Raw genomic sequence first — 27,454 nt, 5'->3', positions numbered from 1 at the left:
GAAGGAAGGGACCCCGGGGGGTAGCAGGACCCAGAGGAGAAAGGAGAGACGGAAGAGGTGGAGTAAGGCTAGAATCTTAAACTGGTGTACAGGGGGCGGAGACTCAGATGGAGCTTCGCCGATCTAACCCCTAGACGTAGAGCTGGGGCGCTGCGGCTTGAAAATGGAGACTGTACTTCAATAAAGACTTTTGTACATTACTGCCGGCTAGCGTTGGTCCTCTGTGAGCTGGGACCTGGAGCCAGCTCTGACACATGCAATCAGGATTCAAGCACAAGAGCACCCTCCCCTGCTGTGATTTCTAGCAACTGGTATTCAGACACATTACTGCCTTCAACTATGGAATCTCCACTATGGCCAGTAGCCATTGATAACCTTCTCCTCCATGAAATTGGCTAATCCTTTTTTTAAAAAATCATCCAAGATGGTGGCCATCACTTCTTACTGTGGAAGCGAGTTCCATAGTTCAACTATGTGCTACGTGGAGAAGTACTTGCTTTTGTCATTCCTGAATTTCCCAACATTTGGCTTCATTGGAAGTCCACAAGTTCTAGTGTAACAACACAGGGAGAAAAACATTTCTCTAGCCACTTTCTCCATGCCATGCATAATTTTATAAATGAGGGCTGCCATAAGTCCAGATTTTCACTTTTTGAAATATGGCAGCCCTATATAAACGTCTATCACAATCATTTTGCTTTATGTTCCGAAATGATCAGATCCAAACGTCTCAGGGACAACAGTACAATTAATCCAATTAGTAAATTGAGGATGCAACCCTACGCACACATTGAGACCAGTGGGACAGACTGAAGACATAAAGGTCTACGCTCTGCGTATGGAGTGTGCGTATGTGTGCGTTGGAGAACGTATTTCTTCACAACTAAGTTTTTGTGAAAAATCAAAGAAGGCGTTTGACTTACTCAAAGTGGTCTTTGTGATCTGCTTGAAGTGGCGTAGTTCGCTGAACTCATCCTTGGATACTGTTTGCTTGTCAAAGTGGCTCAGGATACCTGCAGCAAATGGTTAGAAGAACACACTCAAGAACCACCTTCTGCTTCTTGACACCAGGCCTTGCACAACTTGATTGCACAGCTTGAACCACCAGCGAACTGCACCATATTGTGCAGCAATTGGGCACCAGTAATTATCAGGATTTTCAACAGGCTCTAAATGTTTCCATTTGCTCCAGCGTCAAAAAAGAATAATCTTATACAGACAGATCTGACAACATGCTTTCCTCACTTTATCCACAAAGCTTCAGCTCATTCTGGCTTGACTAAAAGTAAATCCCTTATCAATTGTGGGCTGGGGGAGCAGGTCTGCATATTTTCTGCTAAAATGTTTTAACAAGTAAGAAAAAAGTCGAAACATACAGGGGTTCAAAACAACCCTGTGTACCTTGTAAAAACCAACAAGCCTACCAAACAACAACCAAGTAGACTTTGAAGAGTGCCTACCTTTGTTTGCCCATGAAACGTTGTGTCAGAATAAAGTAGTTAGTCTGTTAAGGGGACACAACTCATTTTTTGTGGGGGGGGGGGGTTTAGTGCCAGATGCAGAAACTTGTTTTTATATCACATTTGGAGGTGGTGCAGGGGGAGTGGAGAGACATTAACCTAGAGCATGGGTTTCCAAAAATTTTGAACCAGAGGGCAATCGTTTTGGACCCATCACAGAATTGCTGCTGTGCAGGAATTATCTCACATGGATGTTGAAGGGACATACCACAATGGCTGATCCCTGTTAAAGAGAGAGGAGACCACAAAATGCTGCATCAGTAGGGGGAGAAAGCACCTACATGAGCCACCAGCACGCTTGTTCGTTTAGAGAAGCTCTTTACACTCTTCTCTGCTCAGAACAGAACTGGGCATCAAATGAAACATGGGTATGTTGAAGGGGCAATATCCAATGTAGGAGAGGCTGAGCCTGTGCAAAGAGGAACTGAGCAGGAAGAACAAGCAGACTCTCCTCTGATGTGAATTTTTAAGGGGATATTTACTGAAACCTTTTGAAGGTATCATAGGAGGTACTGGCAGGCACACTCCGGCCTGGATACTAGGCAAACTCTGTTTGGCAAACTCCGAACTAGATACTAGATAGAATGCCTTTCTCAAATTGTTCTCCATAGGCATGGCAGTCTTCTGGGGAGGTACTTCTTAGCATCTTGTCTTATTTACTGTTTTATTTTCTCCTCCCCCCTTTAATGGATTGTCCTAAATGTATTCCTTTTGCTACTCCCGTTCCTCCCCTCTCTTCCTGCCACACCCTTTCTCTCTCTCTCTCTCTCTCTCTCTCTCTCTCTCTCTCTCTCTCTCTCTACCTTCTCAGTCTCCCTCACTTTCTGCTACTCCTTTTATCCCTTTCTTCCCAATTCCCCCATTCCTTATCATCTGCATAGAATAAGGCTGAGAACCACAGGTTGCCAAGCTCTGCTTTAAGTTCTTAAAAATACTTGACTCCATTTTGTTTGCTTTAATCCTAAAGTCCAAAACCCACTTGCTTGGGAGTAAGCCTCACTGAATTCAAGACAACTTCTGAGTAGGCATGGTAACACAGATCCATTCCCCCCCCCAAAAAAAAACACACACCTTGATGATGGAAAGAGAATGTTCTCAGCTCACCTTTTCTAATGGTCCACATGTGGATTTTGACTTGCGGTGGTTGATCTGTCTCCAGCGCTATCTTACGTATGGTTTCTCCTTCCTCAGAGAGAACAGCTTCATAGACAGGGAGCATCTCTTCACCACAGAAGTAGTCTTTGCTGTCAAGGTTCTGACTTCCAATTTCATCTATAAGGGAAATAGGTCGATGCATTCATATTTTACTTATTACATTTTATTCTCTCATTTACTCCAAGGATTCCATGCCCCCTCCCCGTTAGACTGACAACAATCCTAGGTTGTAGGTTAGGGTTAGGTTAGACTGAAATGCCTGCCAGGTTGTGGCTGTTCCCCTGTGCCCCGTTCCACAGATGCTAAAAGACTCAGGGTCTGAGAATGGGGTTGTGGGCTGCCCTTTTAAACCCAAAGCAACCTGTTATCCATACCTGGGCAGACTTTACAGCACTTCCCTTCAATTTTCCTTGGATGCTTGCAAGGATATTGATCGGGGCAATTAATTTTTTTGCATTCTTGCTTGGTGATGTTGCAGGTGCACAACACACACTCCACGATTCCGTAGGACCGAAGGTTAGGGTGCCAGGATTCTCCGTGGGAGTAGGTTTTTCCATTGGAAACACAAACTGTGGTGAAAAATGAGGGGGAGGACAGGACAAAACAAGTAGAACTTAGATAGCTGCAATAGGGATAAAGTAACCACAATCTTGCCCATTAATTACTCAAAAACCATGGCACATTTTACCAGCCCATATTTTACCCACTTCATCACAAGAATATTGTGTGGGACTTTATCAAAAGCCTTACTGAAATCAAGATACATTGCATCCACAGCATTCTCCTGATCCAACAAGCTTCTAATTCTATCAAAAAAAAAGAACTGAGTTTTGTCTTGCATGATTTGTTTTTGAGAAGCCTTCTCCCTGCAACTGTTGGCTACTTGTGTATACTCTTCCTTCGTGGTTTCTCCATTTTTCCATTTACTATACATGCCCTTCTTAATTCTCAGCTCATCTTTAAGCTACAGCCACACTGGTTTCTTTAAATGCCTCCCACTTTTCTTTCTTGTTAGAATTGACTGCCTTGGTGCCTTCAATATTTCACCTTTAAGAAGCTCCCATCCCTCTTGGACTTCCTTGTCTTGGAGCATTTCTGACCATGGAATCTCAACCAATAGTCCCTTAAAAGCTTTTTGAAATCAGCCTTCTTAAACTCTAGTGTGCATGTCTCACTACACTCAGCTTTCCCTTGCCACTGTATAATGAAACCCAGAAGGACACGATCACTTCCTCCCAAGGTTCCCTGTACTTCCACTTTGTTGATCAGTTCCTTCCTGTTGGTGAGGATCAGGTCCAAGACCTCCTTGCTGCTTCTTTCACCTTCTGGGAAATGAAATAGTCAGCGAGGCAATTGAGGAATTTGTTTGACCTTACATTCTTGGCAGGGTTTGAGTTCCAACAGATATTGGGGCAGCTGAAGCCTCCTACGACTACTATATCTCTCCTTTTTGAATGTTTGGTAATCTGCTCCAAGTCTTCAGTCTGGCTTGGTGGTCTGTAGGGTTAAGGTCAACATTGTTTCCCTCTCCTACAATTTTTAGCCATATACTCTTAATCTGCCTCCCATGCTCTAGGATCTCTTCACAATTGCACACATCCTTTACATATATGGTCTGCAAATAAAAAGCCAATGGTGCAATCGCTTAAAAACAAAACACACAACCGACCATTGAGAACTGAGCATGCTCAATAGCCATGTAATGCTGAAAGTCAGTGGGGGGGGGGGAGCCGAATGCCCTGTCTGAGCCTCTAACATGGCCGACAGGTTGGGATTCCAAACAGGAGCACTCCTGTTAGGAGGTGAGGAGGTACACAGCAACATTTTGTTGCAGTTTTATATGTCACTAGTAATCTTAAAGGTATGTGTAGGTTCTAATGCTTAATACAGTGCTATCTTCTAAACACATACAGTATGCATGTGTGTTTAGGAGATCCATAAAAGTTTAACACTGCAGGCCTGTGCATGTCTACTCAAATGTAAGACTCACTACTCTCAAGTAAGGCTGCAAACCTAAGCATGTCTACTCAGAATTAAGTCCCACTGAATTCAATGTGGTTATCTGCCAGGTAAGTACGGCTGGGATTGCAGCCCAAGCATGTGTAAGACTTCAACCTAAATGTGTCTCTATTTAAATAATAATAATTAAAGCAATACTTTCTGCATTAGGACTTGAAAAAGCCAAGCACATCTAGCTGTGAGAAGTCTACAAACCCAAGCCGAGTAACAAATTTGTCTGGCTGGCATCCAAATGTGCCTTTCAGACCTTTCTAAACATCTGCAATGAACTTCATGGTCATTGATTTGGTATTTCAGGAATCTGGAGTTGTGTCGTTTGGCGCCAAATGTGTGACAATAAGACCGTGACTTCAAAGGGGAGCCTCTCACCCAATGAGATGTTCTATCCCCTCTTTCCCCTGGATGAAGTAGCCAACCAATCAGTAGATAGCAATATGTCTTATCTATTTGCACAGGCTTAATAGCAATTGCTCGCTTGTCGACTGATACAGCTGCCTCCATTTCTCTGCCAGCTAGAGGTGACCACTAAAAAAAGTTTCAAGAGACTCTTATCAAGTGTATACATTCTATCACCACCAAATAACCATAGAAAACTGCCTTATTCCAAATCAGATCATTGGTCAACCTGGCCCATAATTTTTCAACACTGACTAGCAGTGGCTCTCCAGGGTTTCAGATAGGGGTCTCGCTTCCACCCTCAAATCTGGAGATGCTGGGAAGCTTCTGCATGCAAAGGATGTAGTCTGACACAAGGGATGTAAGAAGGCATCATTTTCTATTCTGCCCTTTATTCATCACTCGCAGAACTGTTTCCACTATGCTGCAGTTCAACTTCAGCCAGAATTGATGCTATTTATCTCACATTCTTCTGTGGCGTAAGTATGTAACTTACATAATTTATTCAATTCAATATGTCAGTTATTATGTTATTCCATGCAAAGGAAATGCAATGCAAATGAGGACAATACATAATCAATGATGTATTATTTGCAGATCGAAAGAAGCAGCAGCAGCAGCAACAACAACAACAACAGTGAATACTAATCATATTCATTGGTTTGATTTCTGTTGTGTACATGAATAAGTAAACATTAGTAATCTCCACTACCATTTCTATTTTTGTTGGAATTATTTGACATCCTTATCTCGCAGTTAGCTTTTTACCTTCCCCTTGTATGTTCCTAAATTAGGGGTGCTGCTCTCAGACTTACTTTGGACCCCCCAGTCCCTCTTTTTCAATATTAGTTCTCAGATAAAATCTGACATCTCAACCACTACTACTGCTTCTATTTGGATTCCCTGTTCTACAAATACCCCAGCACAGATGCCTGCATTTTTTAAAAAACAAGATTCTGGGCAACTTCCAAAAACCATTGTTGGAAGTGGGGAGGAAGGGGGAGCACTGATGTTGGCATGCCCTTCTCTCGCTAGATAGGGTGGGTGCCTGTAGAAAGTGGAGCCCATTGTCTGCATTTACAATGGGCCATAAGAACCTCGAATCCTATGGCATTCATGCCCATGACCTTTTTGAAGTTACCTCTCCAGTTAATTAATAACACTCACACTAATTGCATAGAACAAAAGGAAAAGACCTCATCAGCATTCTTGCTTCCATCTGGGGGTGGGGAGGGAATCTTGGACTCTGTGAGAAGCACATACAAGCCCCCCAAAACGGCCCCCCCATTGATGTGGTATCGTGCATGGGAAATGTGCTATTCATTTGGAGGCTTTTTATGTACTGAAGCAAATCAGTTAGAAATTGCTTTGATGATATCTTCGTGTGTGAACTGGAGGTCGGAGACATTGCAGCGTGTGGGGATTTCTTGCTTTGAGATCCAACATGAAACATCGGCCTGAGCTGAATGTTATTCCATGATTGTTCAGGTGGATAATAGACTCTATAGCCAACATTCCTTCAGTTAGTTAATACCTTGAAAGATTAGCTGGCCATAAATCAAAGGCTTTTACCATATTGCAGGCCACTTTTGAGAGCCCGTGGACTGTTGGCTTTGTGCAGAACAGCTTTTTCTACTTCAAAACCTTTTTACTACCCTTTTGGGTTTCACTTTGCAAACCTCCAGGCTCATTCACACAATCACTAGTGGGAAATCCTATGCATAAGTTGGGGGGAGGGTTCTGCTTCGTGTGTGTGTGTGTGTGTGTGTGTGTGTGTGTGTGTGATTAAAGCTTTGGCACCATCCTTTAGTCTGCATATTTTGCTGCAGGGGTAGCCAATATGGCTCCCTCCAGACAGTTTGTTGGCATTCCAATTCCATCTGCTCCATCCAGCATGGCCAATGGTCAGGGCAAATGAAAGGCACAGTCCAACATATAGAGGGCACCACGTTGGCTGCCCTTGCTCTGCTCTAACTAAGGATGCTTGCAGAATTCATTCTGCATGACTTCTGATCTGCACCTTGCAAACTAATATACAGATTGGAATGTGGTTATCCTGTGACACAGTTAGAAATGGATGAATACCAGTTTCTGGGAACTGCAGGTAGAGAGAGTTGCTGTTTTGCTCATGTCCAGCTTGCAGGCTCCCTGCAGGCATCTGCCTGGCCATTGTGAGAATCGAATGCTGGACCAGATGGGCCACTGGGCTGGTCTACAAGGTTCATCTTATCTTCTTACGAACCTCTTTATTTGGCTTTCTTTCACTTTCTCATTTTTCCAGCCTTAAATTCAGTTTGCTATATTTCCATATCAGTTTGTGAATTCTTTTTCAAATGTCCTCATGAAAATTCACCAGGATTTTAGTGTGAATTCATTTGAAGATACACATATTTGCATGTGATTTGACTCAATATACACCTTTTTTTGCAGAACTGTTTCTCCTAATATAATGCAAAATTTGGAGAAGTGTGCGTTTTGGAGGACAGTTCTTTTTCGGTTTGTATATTGCTTAAGAAAGTGTGAATTTGGTGCCTCTACCTTTAAATGCAAAACAGAATCAAATTTCTCCTTCACTCCTAGGTACAGTACTAAGGTGCACATAAAAATGCATATTTTAGGATAAAACATGGTTATAAATGCATATTTTTGTGAAGATTCTTCAAAAAGTACATACTGTAATACCAATTTTAATGCAGGGTTGTTGTTTTAAAGTAGCAGATTCATGCAGAAATGGAATGCAACAGACTTAGGGAATGAAAATATCTGAAAAACCAGAAAGAGAATGCTTAACCCTCCCTAACTGTAACAAGCTTAAGCCCATGTAATGGGGGTGGAGTGGGGTAGAAATTTATATCCCTATCTACCCTTACTTCCATCTTCTTCTCCCCCTGTGCTGAAATTTAGATTGCAAGGTCCTAGAGGCAGGGACCTCCCCTCTTATTCTTTGTAAAGTGCCATGCACACTGATGATGCCCAACAAACAACAACAATAATGCATTTATGATGTAACACATGACACAGTATTTGTGTGGGCATAGATCTGATGGGGTTTGTGTCTACTCCCTGCAAATTCTTCCCCCATAAAAAGGGTGGATATACTGCTGGAATCAAGCACATGTGATGTACATGGGCCTTCTCTGCACTTGATGCACTGGACCCTTGGCGATGATGGTGTGAAATGGCCTTCAGTAATTTCACATGTATTTCTGCAGCAGTACTGTATGAATCCTACCACCTTGCTGAAGCTGTGCAAACTGGAAGAGGCATAGCATAGGAACCTATGCTGATGCAGATTCATTGGTCCCTCTGGCTCAGTACTGTCCACACTGATGGGCAGCAGCTACCCAGCATTTCATGCAGAGGGCATTCCCAATTCTACTTAGAGATGCTGGGGATTGAACCTAGAACCTTCTGCATGCAAAGCAGATGCTCCCTCGGTCTGGTCAGTGCCTGGGCTTTTGACTACTGGGTACCACATGCTTTGGGTTCTGTGATGGAAAAATGTGGGATATAAATGTAAGCAAAACAATACATATACTAAAATTAAAGTCCCCCCTCCTTCTCCCTGTACCTGACTGATGTTTGAGAAAACAAGGCACCACTCCTGACTAGTGTAAGTCACTCTTTGCTCCACCTAGCTCAGGACACCATCCCTCCCTGAAACTTTCCAGGTAAAAGTGCAGCATGGCTTGCTGAAGAGAGAAAAAGTGATTAAAATAAAAATAAGCTGGAGAAACAAAAATACTTTCACAAGTCAGCAAAAGCAAGCTACCAAAGGTGTTTGTAGAAGCTCCATAAAATGTGCAGGAATCCCAGAGATTGCCTAGGACAGAATTCCTCAACCTCAGCCCTCCAGATGTTTTTGAGACTACAATTTCCAGCATCCCTGACCACTGGTCCTGGTAGCTAGGGATCATGGAAGTTGTAGGCCAAAAATATCTGGAGGGCCGAGGTTGAGGAAGCCTGGCCTAGGAGCTCCTCCAGCCACAGACTTGAATCTGGGGCCTTCTGAGCTGTGTGTAAGTGGTGCTGGGTTCTTTCCTCCAAACCCTCTAAGAAGACAATTACAAAAATAAAATAAAAAATACATTCCACTTACTTCGCCCATGCTTCTGTTTGCTGTTGAGGACAATCTGTACAATAGTCCCAGAGGCCTGTTGCATATCTGGCAGGGCTCCTCTGTTACTTCTGCCACCAGGGGCCCGTGGAATGCTGGCTGGCTGTCGGGAATTGCTGGGTGGAGGGTCATAATGGGAGCGATGAGGAGAGTGCCTCTGCATGAAAGAGAGAGAAAGAAAGAGAGAGAGAAACCCTCTGAGAACAGGAATAGGAGAGCTTCATGAGACTGAAGGTTTTAGAAGAACAATCTTATGACCTCTGTTATGGAGCCTCTGTTGTCAGGACCACATTCCATGAGGGTAGCTCTGTCCACGGGTGCCTCCAGACTGTTGGTATTTTGCAGGAAGGAACTTTAGGCTTGTGCCTTTAAAGTGGATTAATGTGCTCAGTTGCCCTAGCATGACAAACCCATTCCACAAAAGAACAAGACTTTGCAGTTAGGAAAGTAATGGGGAAAGGCATTGTGAAGTGTGGGGTGAACTAATGATTAATGGGAAGAAGTTTAAATGCCACTTAAGTAAATCAGGATGAATGTTGGATGAATGTGCTTTGTTGAAAAACCTCCCAGCAAACAAAACATAACAAATGCTTGGGAAAGACTGGGTACAATCGGAGCTCCTTGCAGGCTTTGTGCAAGGATCCATGCTGGCTGGGGCTAATGGGAATTGGAGTCCAGCAACATCAAGATGCTAAATGGAAATGTCTTCACATAAACAGCATGTCTTCACTGTAGTCTTTTTGGTGCCTGCTAAAAACGTTTTTGCTTCAGCAAGCATACCTAGATGTGTAATAATGATAATGATGGTGATGATGATGATGATGATGATGATTTTATTATTATTTATACCCCGCCCATTTGGATGGGTTTCCCCAGCCACTCTGGGTGGCTTACAGCCCATCTAAAAACATCAAGCATTAAAAACTTCCCAGTACAGGGCTGCCTTCAGATGTCTTCTAAAAGTTGTGTAATCCTTTATCTCCTTAACATCTGAAGGGAGGGCGTTTCACAGGAAGGGTGCCACTACCGAGAAGGCCTTCTGATCATTTCCCTGTAGAAGACTGACGCATGTTTTAATCTGGTTTTTAGCTTATTGCAGATTTCAATTATGTTTTGAATGTTTTAAACAGTTGTTTTTAACTGTTCCATTTATTTATTTTTCTCATGATTTTCTTAATACATTTTATTGCAAACTACTTTGAAGTTTTATTGCAATCAAGTGGCATATAAATCTTGCGAAATAAATAAACACTAACAACAGCTATACCTGGAGGGCCACAGGTATGCACCTACCCATGCACCAATACCGTTAGTACAGAATAAGTGCAACCTCTTCTTCTCTTGGACTTCAACCATAATCCACTTTTGGGGATGTTGGGAAGCTTTTCAGGGAAGAATATCACAGCTGCCTGCCCTACTTATCTCCAGGCAAGGCTACCATATGCATAGGCTAGCACACAACAAGCTACTTTCATAAGTGCTTTCCTATGGATGGAGTCTAACACACCTAAATCTCAGCCTATGATGATTTTGCCCATAACTGTCATAGATACTTCACAAATGCATTTTGCTAAAGGTCTAAATATCACATAGGGATGGCTCTGGAGTTACAGGAGCTCTCGATAAAGTATTGTCTGGCAAGTCCCCATAGGGTTTATGGTGGACTTGCTTTGGAGATGCAGTACTGGTGGCCAACCCAAATGGCCAATGAAGAATCTTCCATGTTTTTTGTGTGTTTAAAATGGTGATCATTTCTTCCTGGTAATGTCCTGGAAACTGTTCTAACTTCATTGGTGTTGTTGGGTGGAGGAGATGGTGGCAGCTGGGAGATGGTATGAGCATTTTTTTAAAAGACAAAAAAGAGTCCAGGGCAGGGATCAATTATTTGCTCTAACACATGGGGTTGTCAGATTCTCCCCCTTGTCAGATTAGGTAGTAATTTGGGGTTCCTTTCCATTTCTTGCAGAGTTGAGGGCACTTGAGTCCATTGATTCTAGTGGATTTAGGTTTGCCTAAATCTGTTTTGGATTACAGCCATTATTTTGAGCAACGAAAACATTCATTCTCTCCACCCCCCCCTCACCTCCACCCCCCTCTCTCTTTCACACACACACACACACACACACACACACACACAGAGGCATTTGTTTGTTTTTGTTAGGTTTTGCTCCTCACATTTCAAAATACTGAGCTTTCATTTCAAATTACTCTGTTGTAACAATCAGTTCTGCTGGACTGAATATCTGACAGTTTGGTTTCATAATACAGACACCAAAATCATTACAGACCCAGATTTAGTTCCTCAGAATGAGTTGGATATACACACTCCGAGCAAGGACTTTGCTCCAAACTTCTGTAGCCCTGCGGCTGTGGTTGGGAAAGCATTCTTGATCATCACTGGCCAGAGGTCAAAGAGCTGTTGGGGAGTTCTGCTACCATCATCTCAGCAAGAAGGCCAACACAGGAAGGGGAACAGCAACAGCTCATTAGTAGAGCATCTGTTTTGCATGCAGACGGTTCCAAGTTCAATCCCTGGTGTCCCCAGGTAGGGCTGGGAAGGTCCTTATTCCAAAATCCTGAAGAACCACTTCCAATCCTAAGATCAGCCTGTCCCCAACTGCACACAGAGTCATGAAGTTGGAAAGTACTTGGAATGCCACCTAGCCCCCACCTCCTGCATTTCTGCCAATGCAGAAAATCTGCTGCTACCACATCACAGATTGGTGGCCACCCAGTTTCTGTTTAATAGCCTCTGACAAAGGAGAGCCCACCACCTTCTGAGGCTGTCTGTTCCATTTTCTGCTTTTGACCTTTGAAATTTATCACTCTACCGCTGCACTCCACCCCAAAAGTCTCCCCAAACGCTTGCTGATTCAGTGGCCACAGAAATGGATACAGACGCTGTTCTGATTGGCAATTCAGTATACTCCAACCACAGAAAATAAGCAACTGTTTATGTTTCCTTCACTGCTAATTCTTTTTCTTAAACAAAGGATGTTTTCTCCCCTTCCCTCCTCCCCAGATACATGAGATATACTCATGCCCTTGATTGCATTTCAACTATTCATGGGCTAAATTTTTTTTGATAGATTTTCTTTGCCTTTTTTTTCCAGGAAAAGAAAGCCAGGCCTCTTCCAGTTTCAAGCCAGTGAACTTCAAAACGAGCTTTAAGTTTTCTATCAATTTAGTCAATGCTTCAACTACCAGAGGACATTTCAATCATAAAGATAAGTCTCGCTACTATGAAAACATCTGCCAGAAATTCCCCCTTTGAAACAGGATGGGTGTGAAATGAACAAAACACACAAAAGCCTTGGGTGTGTGCACAACTCAGTAGGAAAGTTCTGTTTCTTTTGATGAGATCATGGACTTCACTTACAGCTTCTCTGTTGGCTGGTTGCCGAAAGATGTCACCATCCGAGTTGTCCCACGAAGACTCCCTGTCTCCTGTAGTCAAGAGACAATGATGTCAAGAATTACTGGGGCCATTTGTGATCCCCACCCTGATGTCCCTGTGTGTATTGAAAGTGAAGATATCAACATGGAGGAGTTATATTCAAATGATAGCCTGAGGACATCTCTATGGAGCTTTCTACTGTTTAACTAAACTGGAAACAGAACTGTCCTAAATTCTGAAACAGCCTCAGCCTCACTGTTGAATAAGAGAATCGACTTTTGGCATGTTTCTGGGGTTCTGGGGCTCCAGGTCTTCATGGTTTCCAGGCTCAGGTTTAATATCAGGACTTGGGCCACACACTTCTGTATCTAGTTCTGATGACTAGAAGTGCTTGCAGATTTCAAAGCACACCAACCTGGTGTGCCACTTTAAACAGTCATGGCTTCCCCTAAAGTTCTGGGAGCTGTTCTTTGTTAAGGGTGCTGAGAGTTGTTGGCAGACCCTTGTTCCCGTCACAGAGCTACAAGTCCCAAAGTTGTTTTGCCAATCAATTCCTCTTCCTAGGAAACTGTGTTGACAACTAAGTATTGTGATTTCTGCATTACAGGGGGTTGGGCTAGATGACCCTTGGGATGCCTGCCAACTCTACAGTTATCTACAGTGGTACCTCGGGTTAAGTACTTAATTCATTCCGGAGGTCCGTTCTTAACCTGAAACTGTTCTTAACCTGAAGCACCACTTTAGCTAATGGGGTCTTCTGCTGCCGCTGCGCAATTTCTGTTCTCATCCTGAAGCAAAGTTCTTAACCTGAAGCACTATTTCTGGGTTAGCGGAGTCTGTAACCTGAAGTGTATGTAACCTGAGGTACCACTGTAATGCTATGACACTACTTAGCTAGGTGGACCAATAGTCTGGCTTCTTGGCAAGGCAGGTTCCTGTGTAAAAGTAACTTTAGGGGAAGGATCATAGCTCAGTGCTTAGAGCTTTCTCAACATCTTCAGGTAGGGTTGCAAAACAGACCCCTGTCTGAAACTCTGGCTGGCTGTTGTCAGTGTCAACAGAACTGAGGTCAATGGACCAGTGGTTTGACACAATATAAGGTATCTTCCTTATACTTATGTTCCTAAGTTTCCTTCTACCTTAGTGGGAGTTGCTGATAAGACTGCCCCAGCTACAGTAGTCATGCTGATGAATTCAGTGTCTGAAGAAAACAGTGACATTCCAGCTGCCTGAATGCCATGCTTAATTGTCGAGCTCTTTCAAGACATGGGCAGGTTGGGCTTGGCATGTAAGAAATTGCATACATATATATTTTACCTCTGCAAACTGGGCAGCACGATTCTGGTGTGGACACTGGAGACGTGCAAGTTAATTTGGGACATGTCTTCAAGCCACAGTATACATTTCCTTCCTGCCATTAAACACACACACACACAAACACAAAAAGATAAAAGTAGGGCTAGTTAGTGCATGATGCAGGCGCACAGATTCAAATGGCAGATGGTTGCCATAACAGCAAAACAATCCCATGCGCATTCTTTACCTTTTATGAAGCGTTATTTAATTGCAACAAAGCTTAAAATGATGAGCTGCTGTCTCTCTCTATATATATCAAAGCTCTGGAATCCTCATAATGCTCTCATGTCACTGACCTCTCAAATAATCAGATGTAGAGGAGGACTGAGAATCTCAGTAGCAGGAAGAGGTGCATCCTACCTATTACTTTCAGCACTATGAAATGTGTGACAGGCTGAAACTGCCCAGTTGCCTTATTCTTGTGACTTTCAAAAAGTTCTTTTGGGCGGGATGGGGCACTGGAGTTTCTTTGAAGATTATAAATTCCTTAAAACAGGGATGGGGGACATGTGGCTTTCCAGATGTTGGACTACCAACCTCCATCAACCCCATCCAGCATGGTCAATGGTCAGGGATGATGGGGCTTATAGTGTGGCAATGCCTGCTCCATCACAGGTTCTGCAGCCCACCTGATAACTGTTTCTGAGAAATGTTCCATGTTGGATACCTCATCTTTTAAAATAGAGAATGGAGCAAAGAATCTCACTGGTTCAAAACCAGAGATCAAAGTGACTTACAAAGGATATATATTGCTCTCCTCACCCAACTGGAGAAGCTGTGTCATAAATAGTTGAAGCCTTGGCAATGCATTCACTGATTCAGTTACTTGACAGTGTCCCTGCTCCATTTCCCTTCTATTATTAATAACATCAATAAATTTATTAGTCACTTATTTGCCACAGTAACTCAAAGTGACTTGCAACATTTTAAGCAAAAAAACAAATGCACACATTAAAATCAGCATTAAAAAACCAGCCTACATTAAACATCCTACCCACAAAAAAGGTCATAGGTATTTGAAAGCCAAAGGCCTGATTAAAGACGAATGATTTTGTCTTGGGTTGGAATATATGCAACAATGGTGCCAGGTGAGTTTCCCTCAGCAAACTATTCCACAAGTGTGCAGGCAGAACTGAGAAGGCCTGGTTCCCATATTGCCACTGTCCAGACCTCCTGTAGCAGGAGCGCATGTAGAAAGGCCTCAGATGACAAATTGCAGGGGCTGGGTTGGTTCACATGGGGAGGGAAGGTCCTTGAGGTATTGAGGACCCGAGCTACATAAGACTTTATAGGTCAAAACCAGCATTTTGAAGTGGGCCCAGAGACTAATTGGTAGCTGGTGCAGTTAAGCCAAGATTGGTGTTATGTGCTCAGATGTGACTGAAGTTTGAATGTAATGTTCTGCAGGTTTTGCTGAAGTTGACTGATGTCATTCTGTTATAAAACTAATAAAATATTTCACACACACGAAAATAATTCTCCCCAGATCACACACCTTCTCCTGGTTCAACTTTGTACCCTGAGTATTTTTGCCTGGTTGGAATGCGTCCTTGAACTCTGATAATTCTTCTTGCTTGTCTGGATGGAGATGAGTGGAAACTAGCCTACTGTGCAAATGTAAAATTAACATTCCTTGGCTTCCATTGGCACAAAGTCCTTGGAAAGTTGCTCTGAAGGGAATGGGCCACAACACTGGTTTAACACAATCATGTGACTTACGGAACAGCTGCATTGGGCACACTGGTTGGCTTGTCTGTTCTGGAAGAGCCCCTCTGCCACAAACATCTCCCCGTGGTAGTAGGTTGTGCCATTGTACTCACAGGACTTCCGGGTTATCTTACTGCCAGTAGAAAAAAGCGAATCATCTGCAAGAGGGCAGGAAGAAGAGGCAATTTACAAAACAAAATTATCTCATGTGTCTCCTCTGGTGTGGCAGGTGGAAGGGCTTCCCAACTCACAGAGGGAACATTCTGCTCTCGCTCTGCCTGGATCCCTGCTCAACTCTCCCAACAGGGTAGTAATGGCAGATTAATCCCCCAGAGATAGACTGCCTTATCTCTTAGATCTGTTGTCTCACTTTCATTAAGAACATCAGAAGAACCCTGCTGCATCACGCCAAGTCCCACCTAGTCCATCACTCAGTTCTCACAGTGGCCAGCACCAGGGTTCAAACCAGGGTTCCCTTGGGCAATCAGGAAGAACACCACCAGCTAAATCGGGGTACCAGTGTGGTGTCCTCCAGACATTTTTGGACTTTGGCTCCCATCATGTCTGGCATACGGAGAAGCGGAAGAACCAGATGGGTCTAACACTCTCCTGGAAGCATGGATAGTCACAACTCTTTTGGGAGTTCAATGTTCAATGGAAGTTTGCTTGCTCTTTCTAGCTTTCGGGAACTATGGTTTAGAGCCTCGAATCGGTTTTGTTTTGTAGTGCTAATTTTGTGGTTCTGTAATTTATATTGATATTGCTTATATTTTGCTGCCCTCTCAGCTGTATTCTGTGGTTTGCAATTTATATGATTTTTTTTTAAAAAATGTAAACTGCATTTTTGAGGTCACTTGTGACAAAAATCACATTAAATTAAAGAAGTGAATCATAGAATTCTTAGAATCAAAGAGTTGGAAGGGACCACAAGGATCATCTAGTCCAACTCCCAGCAATGCAGGAATCTTTCACCCAGCATGGGGCTTGAACCCTCAACCATGAGCTATCATGCCTGTCCATTGGCCTCGCTGGCTGAGGTTGATGGGTGCTGTAGTTGAAATGCACTAGGCTGGCTTCATTAACAGATCTTAGCATGGCAATGAAAGACCCCCTATTGAGACCCTTGTTAAAGACCAGCCAAAGTGTTACCCTCCAGAAGTTGGCAAATGAAAGCTCCCATCATCATTGTTCATGATGTCTGGAGCTGATGGCAGCTGTAGTCCATGACATCTGGAGGGCACCATTTTGGCTACCTCTGTCGTAGAACCACTGTGTGTCACAGCAGGCAATACAAGGCTAGTTGGACCAGGGGTTCAATCGTCCCACCTGTTCATTTGAGTTTGTGTCTCTGAGGACGTCACAGAATAGAATTCTGGTTTTAATAACTTCAAGCAGCCACTTATTCCTTGCTAGTTCATGCTTAATCTCTGTGTTAGTTCATACTCAATCTCAGCATCTCAGGTATGGCTGGGAATGTTTCCAGCCTGAAATCCTGGAGAACTTCTGCCAATCAGTATAGACAAGACTGAGTTGGATTAGCCCATGGTCTGACTCAGTATACAGCATTTTTCTATGTTTCCTAATTTCTGTTCGATGTGCTTCTAGAGCATAGGATTAGTTAGCCTCCCCTACACACTGGAAATATTATACGTTTGCTTTCATGCACAGCCATTTGAAATAAAAGCTTTATGTAGCACTAAGAACAAAGTGTTTGTTTGTTAGAACTGAAATAATGTTGGCATGCAAGGAATTCATTGGGTTTGGAGGCCCAGTGCAAAAAGATGCCCCCCCCAATTGGGTTTCCTTGACCTCCAGAATTCACGGGTGACTGCAGTTCTTTTACATCAGTGGCATAAAATCATGTAAAAAGAAACTCTCCATAATTATTGTGCTACTGAGGAATGCATGAGGGTTTTTTTTTTTTGTTTTTTCCCCCTTCTTCTTCTTCATTTGTTAAGCTGGGCACTCAACCAAGGGAGCAAGAGGTTTCAGGTTTTAGGCATATGAGCTAAACAGTGACATTTGGAGGGCTCTGTGAACCATTTACTTTGTCACGCGGGCACCTCAAAGCCTTTGAACCACCTTCTGAAGTAGCAGGAAAAGTAAATGCCAGGACCTCTGTGTTGTACAGTATGCACAAAATCCAAACAACTTACAGCCTCACATGCCTACTTGATCTCCTAAATCCTAGATGGCTCCTTTTGTTATCTATATGTCCCTGGTGCATTTTTACTACCACACATCTCATGCACGAAATATTAAAATATTTAGCACTTTGAAAGCCAGAATCATGCCACTCAGTACATGTAAAAGGGTCATATAGAGCTATACTATGAAATACAAAAATGGTGCACAGTGTGAAAATAGATATGGGGTTCAGGGGACACCTCTCTTAAGATATTTTAAAGCTAAAATGGCACTCAGGCAAGGGCAAACAGGAGCAAGTGCAACTCAGGTGTAGAGTTCCCACCCGCCGGACTGGTGAGGGTTTTTTTGCAGATGTAATTCTGCAACGTAATTGGCACAACTATAGTGGATTAGTTGTGGATTTATACAGGATCACACACACAGTTCTGCTTTATCAGCAATGCTTCCCCAATGTTACTGTATTACAGCTACCTGGAGAGGGACTCTTGAACTATAGCGCAACAAAAGTGAGAAAATAAATAAATCAGAATGTTTGCGTTATGAAAAGTTACAGCATTTCAGGAAAACTGCTTAAAGGGAAACAGCATTACTGTCCCAAAACCTTTTCACTGCAAACATTTTTGAAAACAGGAGCGCCTATATACCACCATAATACCACCATGAGGACAAATCTTCATAAATGTATTATGAGTGTTGGATGTTCATGGGTTTGGTTGATCCTCTGACTTACTCAGGGAACAGACTTGCTCAAAATTTACTCTAACTTTTATTTTCTTCAATCCTGGTTGATAAATGCAATGTATATCCTTTTCGAAGAGGTAACAGGGAAATGGAAGGAATCTGATGCTAGAAAAATTGTATTTGCCTGACGAATCTTTTTAAATTTCTAAATGACAATACAATTAAAATAGCAAAAGGTTTAAACACTGAAAGAAGAAATGATATTTGAACCAGGAGCATAAACTCCTCGAATGAAAGAAAAAAACACTCCAGATTTTTTTTCTAAAAGGGGAGTTTGTTTTTTTACTAATTAACATCAGAGCTACTGGGCAATGTTATTTTCAAAGCCGATGGGAAACTTTCCAAGGATTTAAACGTGCTTTGAAGCAAATGGGGAATCCATCTGCCGATAAATCGAACCCCAGCAGTTCCAGCCTCAAATCCTTCAGCATGCTGTAATTTAATATTTAAATAAAATACGAAGTTATTTGGGTGAGAGCCCAAGATTTGCTTTCTAGAGTCAACTCACTGGGTTACTTTTTCAGCAGTGGCTGAGAGCAATGAGACAGGATTGGGAAGCGATCCAGCATCAAGCAACTGCAAATGTGGATGCTAACTGCCTCCATATGTGCAGCCTTAAGGCGCAGGTGTCAAACACATTATGCTACCCAATGCTTTTTGAAAGCAACTTCAAGGGCTCCGTTAAGCTTGCAAAAGCCAATCTATTCCAGCAACTTGTCCTTTAACACAGCCAGCCAGTAGCACACGCAAGATCACCCACCGCTTGGAGTGATTAAACCAGTGTGCGGGACGTGGCCAACCCAACTGTATCAAGTTATTGGTGACGTTTCAGTTCTGATGCTCAGGTTTCTTCAAGCTTTTCCTCCTCAATGGTTTAATGTTTGTGGGTGCACATGTGGCTTAATTTCCTGTGTTTTTCTTTTTATAGTGGTCTAAATAAATCATTCAAGGAGAGCAAGAGGAAGCCTCCATTTCAATTTGCCCCTAGAGCAGGCACGTCCAACAGGTAGATCGTTATCTACCGGTAGATCACTGGACGTCTGTGGTAGATCACTGGCTTCCCCCAAGGAAGCTCAACAACTTTGGCTCCCCTAAAAGAAAGCTCAACAACCTTGACCTGAATCCCAGTTTTTAACCACAGTCTCTTGGGAGTTGGCCACCCCTGCCCTAGAGCATAGAAGATTCCAAGCAGATTCCATGGGGAAGATTCCACCTTGAACTAGGGATAGGGAAGGCCATCCTCTCAGTCCCACCACCCTCACAGATGTGCTTGGTGGGGACATGGGAGAGGACCTTCTCAGTGGCTGCTCCCAGACTCTGCACCAAAAGCAGCACAGCAAAGTCACCTATGTAATGTCCAAAGGCAAGGAGTCCCACAGTATCAATGCTGCCACACTGAAGGATTGTTGCCTTGCAGCAAACATTATATGGCACTTGGAAAAGTGCCAGTTCTATAGATCAAAGTGGACATACATGCGGTAAGGTGATCCTTAAAAAAAAAAAAAGCTTGTTCCCTTAAGCTGTTAAGGGCTTTACATTTCAACATTAACACCTTGACTTTGGCCTGGTAATGAATTGGCAGCCAACATCACTTTCAGGGCGGAGGTGTAATATGCTGGCAGGGTCTCACTCCTGTAGGCAATATTTAAAAAGCAATTTAAGCCACCCAAGAGCAGCTCCTGGTGCCGCCTGCATTATTTAAAAGAAGTACCTCCTTTTCTCAGTCGCACAGACTTCTAAGCTGAGGCTTGGAAGGACAAACATACACTGACTAAAAGCAAAGCACACAATCACTGCTCCTCTCAGTGCTTGGCCACTCCAAGAAGGTGGGTGAGCAGAGAGGAAAAAACAAGGAGGATGAGTTGGGTCAGGAAGCTCCAGAGATCAGCGGTGGAGCCCCTGTTGGGATGTGCGCCACAGTCGGTGCCCAATGGTGATAAGTTCCTAGTAAAAGGTGCCCCTTGTCTAGGAATGGGCCTAAAGGCATCCTCCATACTGAGCCAGTTTGTCATGAGATGGAACTAAAGTTTGTACCCTCTTATTTCAATGCAGGTTTTAAAGGAAAATTAATATAAATACTTTAAGATATGCATGGAACACGTTTATGTAAGAAAAGAAAAGGTTGTCTAAAGGCTGCCTATCTGACTTCTTTTGCTGTTTTACGAAGTGATTTCTGTTCCCCAAGAGCAGCTGTTGTCTTATAGTTAAAGCTATGGTTTTCCCAGTACAGTGGCACCTCAGGTTACATACGCTTCAGGTTACAGACTCCGCTAACCCAGAAATAGTACCTCGGGTTAAGAACTTTGCTTCAGGATGAGAACAGAAATCGTGCAGTGGCGGCGCAGTGGCAGTGGGAGGCCCCATTAGCTAAAGTGGTGCTTCAGGTTAAGAACAGTTTCAGGTTAAGAATGGACCTCCGGAACGAATTAAGTTCTTACCCTGAAGTACCATTGTAGTGATGTATGGAAGTGAGAACTGGACCATAAAGAAGGCTGATCGCCGAAGAATTGATGCTTCTGAATTATGGTGCTGAAGGAGACTCTTGAGAGTCCCATGGACTGCAAGAACATCAAACCTATCCACTCTTAAGGAAATCAGCCCTGAGTGCTCACTGGAAGGACAGATCGTGAAGCTGAGGCTCCAATACTTTGGCCACCTTGTGAGAAGAGAAGACTCCCTGGAAAAGACCCTGATGTTGGGAAAGATGGAGGGCACAAGGAGAAGGGGACGACAGAGGAAGAGATGGTTGGACGGTGTTCTTGAAGCTACAAACATGAGTCTGACCAATCTGCGGGAGGCAGTGGAAGACAGGAGGGCCTGGCGTGCTCTGGTCCATGGGGTCACGAAGAGTCGGACACCACTAAACGACTAAACAACAGCAACAACAACAACCAGAGCACCTAGCTAGCTTATGGGGCTCCTGATGCCGGGACACACATTGAAATCAATGTAGCAAGTTCCCTGAGAGTGACAGGTTTTGATGATGTGTTGTCACTCTCAGTGTGCGATTTATGTATTTAGCATATATACATATTTTATGTTCAATTTCCCTTTAGTCTTAGAGCAAATGGAATGCAAAATACATGAAGTTTACGTGAAATATGTAAAAAAATTCCCCCTTAGAGCACATTGTTAAGATCATTTGCTCCCAGCAGATCTTGCCATGTTGATTTCAGTGCATATGACAGCAGGAGCCACATGCACTAGATAGCTTGTAGGTGGCTAAAATTAGTTGTTAAAGATTGACAGCAGGAGTGAAACCTTGCCAGCATATTACACGTCAGCTTCAAGAGCTGCTCTGGCTGCCAGTTTGTTACCTGGCCAAAGTCAATGTGTTACTACTGGTATATAAAGCCCTTAACAGCTTGAGGGGCACCTTTCGAGCCAATCCAATCAAAGGGCGACTAATCCATTAAACATTGCAGCAATCATAATCATGCTGCTAATTTACTGCCTTTACCAGGAGCTGGAATCTCTGTATGGCTACCCCATGTGGTAAGTCACTGAACTGCAGGTGACAGCCTTCTCAGTGAAAAGCTTTCTGGGCTGACTCTGCGGGTACTCCTACCGGAAGCTGCTCTTAGCCCCTGATGGACCCCAATGCCTTTGAAATGGATAAGCAGATTCAATGTGGGGAATTTTTGGCCAGGGTTGTGGCAGGCAGAGAAAGAGTGGGACTCACAGTGTTTCCCAAATGTGGGTCTCCAGCTGTTTTTGGACTACAACTCCCATCATCCCTAGCTAGCAAGACCAGTGGTCAGGGATGATGGGAAGTGAAGTCCGAAAACAGCCAGGAAACACTGCTCTAGACCCAAGGCGCAGCATGTTAATTGCATTTGGGCAACTCACATCATGTCCAGTTTGGCCTTAAATGCCAGTCAAGGAGATGAGAAAGTAAGGATGATTTAGAACCACGCTTTTCAGTGATTGCTGAAACTAATTTTGTCTAGGCAAGTCTATCCAGACACGTAGGTATTGATAGGTTTTTTTTTTATCATCTTTAAAGGTTTTCCATTTTTCTTAACTGATTTCATTGATGATTTTAATATTTCTTCTAAACTGCTGAGAAGTTTTACCACAATCAAGCAGTATATACATTTTGTTAAACAAGAACACCAAATGCTGCATCCAGTCTCAACTTCTCCTTGTCCTTATATGGGTGATCAAAAACTGTGTCTTATCTGTCCTGCTTTTACTTGCTTTTTTGTTCTTTCCTTACTGGAATAGCAGAAGAATAAAAGGGAGGGGGACTGAAAAGTGAGAAGGAAAACAGGTTGAACTTGAGACGTCCCGAAAAACCATAAATTCACAGGAGTGTGAGCGTAAATATGTAGCTAATCATAAAAAGTTCCTGGAAGGCTGAATATAGTCTGGAGCACAAGCTGAAAAAAGTTCTTGGAGCCAGATGGTCTGACCCACATGGCAAAAGATGGTGGTATCCAGTCAAATATAACTGGAGATCAAAGCAGGAGGTGGAAGAACCAGTGGCAGTGCTAAGGACTGCTGTGTACAGGTCTTATTTATTCCTATTGGAAATTTGTTTGACTTCACTGTCAAGCAGCCAAGATTTGTTTGTTAGTTGGATTAGTAACACTTAGTTACTTTCAGATGTAAAAATGAAAGCCTGAACACACCTACCATGCTTACAGCAAGTCTCTAAAAGTATGAATGGTATTAATAATAAATCCCATGTGTGACAGTATACATGAAGAGCTAATGATTCATGGGCATGTGCCAAATTTATGGTGATATTTATGAGAAGCTGTGGGCAAAAGGTTTCCAAATGGCCTGTGACCAACATAATGTGACCAAAATAACACGAGACAATTAATTGATAGGCACCCACAAATAAATGCCTCCTAAGCAAGACCATGTGCATACAACACTTTGGAGCACCCAAACTTAGCACTAAGCAGGATCGCAAACTTTCTTAGTGCTGGACTCAGGAGAGTGAATGGGCACACTAGGGAGCTCCCTGCAAGGAGCTCTTGGGCACGTCATCATCACAGTAATAGTAATAGTAATTGTTGTTGTTGTTGTTTATACCCCACTCATCTGATTGGGTTTCCAAACTCCACACTGAAAAGGAAAGAAGTCTCCGCCCTTCCCTTTTAAACCCAAACTTGTTGTGATCTTAAAGAGGGATGGAGAGACTCCCAAAACCTTTTCCTTCTCATCCATGTGAAGCCTGATCTTGTTGTGACCTTAAGGGGTGGATGAAGAATCACAAATGTTCTCAAAAGCCTTTGGAAGTCTCCTCTCTTTAAGACTTCAATAAAATTGGGCTTAAAGGGGATGGCGGAGCTTCTTTCTCCTTCCCCATACAAGCCTGATTTCTCTCTAATGGGGGCAAAAGGTATTCTGATAGGCTCGTGGCCCCGCCCATCTGTGAAATTTGACCCATAAGGGAGATCCTGATAAGGACCTGGCCCATGGGGACAAAAGTGGTTCCCACTGCTGCTCCACATGAATCCATCTATTTAGCCTAGCTAGGGAGAGCTTGCCTTTGCCACATGGATCTTCCCACAGGCAGGAGGAAGCTGAATAAAATTGTCCCCCTCTCTGCTCAGCCTGAGCAGCTGTTTTGGTCTCAGTGGATAAAGATGAAATTCTGCTCACGTGAATTGCTAAACTGGTACAAGAGCCTCTGCTCAGTCCCAGTGTTCAGTCCTGTTCTACATTGGCTGCTATCAGCAACAAAGCAACCCTGTAGCCCTCTGGAGAATGCTGAATAAATACCTCCTTTGCAACCCTGTGTAACTAATACCCTTTTAAAACTGGAAATGGGGAGCTGGAGAGACGGTGGCAGGAGCAGAGGCCAAGCATCAAGCCTGCCAGACGTTAGGCCATGTCGGGAATTTTGCAACAAATCCAAGAGAGATCTCGCTTCGTCTGCATTGTACAGTGGTTCTTAACAATGAGCATATAATAAATGTACAGTCTGCAGGAGTTTATTACGCAGCGTATGACCCAGTTTATATAGCCATAAACATCACCAGCTCTCTGCTTCTCTGATTTACAGTTCCCCAGCCTAATTATGAAGCTATGTTACGTTGCAAGAAAGACTCCAGTTGTATATGGCTTTTATTTAGGGTTACTGCCTCTCCCAGACAACCATTCAACGACAATTTTCTGCTCATTTGGGCATGGGGCCAGCCTTTGATATAGTCTGCCAGTAGGATTTAGAGCAGGACCCTGGGACTGGAGGACAAGGACGAGGATGACATCTTCAGTGCAGGGTGGCTCCCCAGATGTTGCTGACCTGAAACTCCCATCAGTCCTAGCCAACATGCCAAATTGTCAGAGATGGTGGGAGTTGTAGTCCAGTAACATCCAGCAATATATGGACACTGGGCGCCATTTTGAATCACAATCGTGGACCAAAATGTCACTTTGGAATGACTTTGCCTGTTTTCTGATGTAGGTTTGACTGCCTCTCAAAATATCACCACAAAACTCAGCACAAGGGGAGTAGTGGAGGAAGGGGAGTGGAGGGGGTGGAGGGCCATGGGTGGCACTGGGGCTGCAGGGCGCCCTCCAGCACGGGATGTGACGTGGGACGCATGTGGCACACGGCCTGCAGAGCTCCAAAGTCACTGCCTCCTTTCTGGCCACCCTCCAGCTGAGGGGGAGGCGGCGGGCAGACTCCCTGCAGGGAGCAGTGTGCCCTCTCCCAGCTTGGCCCCCCCAGTTGGTGGCTAGCCCTATCCCCTGTGCGTGGCGCCTGCGTGCAGGGCATGTGCACTGCCCCTGGCGCCTGAGTGGCTAGCTATGCCACTGCACAAGGGGCCCTGGGATGAAGATGAAGGAGATGTCAATGCATGGGTGCCATTTTGAATCAAGATGGTGGACCAACAATAGGACTTGGGCATTCTTGCACAAGTTTTTTGGCGTAGGTTTGGCTACCTCTCAAGATATAATTGCCAAACTTGGCATGAGGGTTCCTAAAGTGGGAGCAGCAAACGTCACTGTTGTTTGGATTCCAGGTGTCATTTTGAATCAACATGGCTGACCCAAACATCACCTTGGTGTGACATCACCCATTCCCCCCTGCCCCCGTTTTTTAAAATATAGATTCTTAGAGAGGTTTAACAGCCAATACCTCTTCACAGGGAGCTCCATGGATTGTAGCTCTGTGAGGGAGAATAGTGGTCTCCTAACAAATCTCAGCACCCTTGGCAAACCACAGTTCCCAGAAGACATGCCTGTTTAAAGCAGTACAATAGTACTTTAAATGTATGCTGCATGAATGTGGCCAGATGGGCCTTTGGCCTGATCCTGCAGTCAGGCTCCTCTTGCATTCTAATGAAATACAATTCTTGGACAAACAGGACAGCACCTAAAAGGTGGATTATAGTGCCAGATAAACAAAAACTGAGTGCTCTGCATGCACAGAGGAACAGCACTATTTGATGTGGGATTTATCTAGCCAGCTTGCTCTGATAAAATGAGCAGAGGCCATATAGAAATGGTACTGACGGCTTGTGGGGAGGGCTAGGCTCCCCTCCAGGCTCCCTCAGCCAGTCATCTCCTGAGAATATGGGCCTCTCTTGTCATAAATGGAGTGTATAACAGCGTTTGCTGCATGAAAGCATTCCATTGTTATTTTTAGATGGGGAATTTGTCTGTTTGCTCTGCCCCAGCAGCATCCCAAGCTGGGTGCAGTTAAGGAGCTTTGTTATACTGGAAATAAGACTTTACCTGGACACCGTGGGCAGCAGAGCTGCGGCACATGCACTGGATTGGGGCAATGCAAATTCGGGCACCTTATTCTGTTGCACAACACGTTCCCATTCTGGAGAAATAAGTTGAAGAGAAGAAGGGTTATTTCTGTTCAGCAACCTCAGCATGCTTTACCATCCTGGCCTTGCAATAGCTTTCCCATTTTATGGATGAAGATTCATAAACCAAGCAAGATATCCTTCCTAACTTCAGGCAAGTTCATGTAAAATTCCACTATGGTGAACAAGAAATTGAGCCTGATGTAGAGTTATGCAAATGAATGGGTGGAGTTTATACAGACATTGGTCGTCATGATCCTCAATAACTTCCATTGAATTCTATGGGGCAAAATAATTGGGGTTCAATTTGAGATACCCTTGGGAGCAGGGATGGATTGATGTGCCCATTCAATATCTCCATTCCATTCTGCATTAATCTATGATTTTTTAAAAAATAAAAAATGCATATTTGAATGTATTTTCCCATAAAAGGCAAAGGTAAAGGGACCCCTGACCATTAGGTCCAGTTGCGGACAACTCTGGGGTTGTGGCGCTCATCTCGCTTTACTGGCCAAGGGAGCCGGTGTACAGCTTTTGGGTCATGTGGCCAGCATGACTAAGCCACTTCTGGCGAACCAGAGCAGCGCATGGAAACACCGTTTACCTTCCCGCTGGAGCGGTACCTATTTATCTACTTGCACTTTGATGTGCTTTCGAACTGCTAGGTTTGCAGGAACAGGGACCGAGCAACGGGAGCTCATCCTGTCGCGGGGATTCGAACCACTGACCTTCTGATTGGCAAGCCCTAGGCTCTGTGGTTTAACCCACAGCACCACCCGCATCATAGACACTTCTAAATCCACAGTCCCCAAACACAAATTTTAACATGCATTTTGCTGCATTGTTGAGTCAAGGATTGAGCCGAGGCATGCAAAACCCAAATGATAACTGTGTCCCTCTCTACATATTAGCCAGGGCAGTACAAATCAGGTTACTTCACTTCAAAAGGCAAAACTGAATAACATATTTTACAGTGGTACCTCGGGTTACAGACACTTCAGGTTACAGACTCTTCTAACCCAGAAATATTACCTCGGGTTAAGAACTTTGCTTCAGGATGAGAACAGAAATCGTGCGGCGGAGGCATGGCAGCAGTGGGAGGCCCCATTAGCTAAAG

At 43.8% G+C, this 27,454-nt stretch overlaps 1 protein-coding gene across 1 annotated transcript in view; it reads right to left on the bottom strand.

Annotated features, from left to right (window-relative positions):
- The window catches only part of CHRDL1 (chordin like 1), a 49,276-nt gene that overhangs the window by 7,698 nt on the left and 14,124 nt on the right, over positions 1-27,454 (bottom strand). The window contains exons 4-11 of the mRNA XM_080990550.1: positions 26,258-26,351; positions 15,680-15,825; positions 13,922-14,015; positions 12,587-12,654; positions 9,190-9,364; positions 3,050-3,244; positions 2,625-2,792; positions 924-1,013 (exon numbers count right to left, since the gene is read on the bottom strand). Coding sequence (XP_080846676.1) covers positions 924-1,013; positions 2,625-2,792; positions 3,050-3,244; positions 9,190-9,364; positions 12,587-12,654; positions 13,922-14,015; positions 15,680-15,825; positions 26,258-26,351 — 1,030 coding nt within the window. The remainder of the gene's footprint in view (positions 1-923; positions 1,014-2,624; positions 2,793-3,049; positions 3,245-9,189; positions 9,365-12,586; positions 12,655-13,921; positions 14,016-15,679; positions 15,826-26,257; positions 26,352-27,454) is intronic.

The sequence above is a fragment of the Podarcis pityusensis genome, assembly GCF_964106645.2.
Source record: "Podarcis pityusensis genome assembly, chromosome: Z".
Lineage (NCBI taxonomy): Eukaryota > Metazoa > Chordata > Lepidosauria > Squamata > Lacertidae > Podarcis > Podarcis pityusensis.
This window is presented reverse-complemented; position numbering and strand designations above follow the sequence as displayed.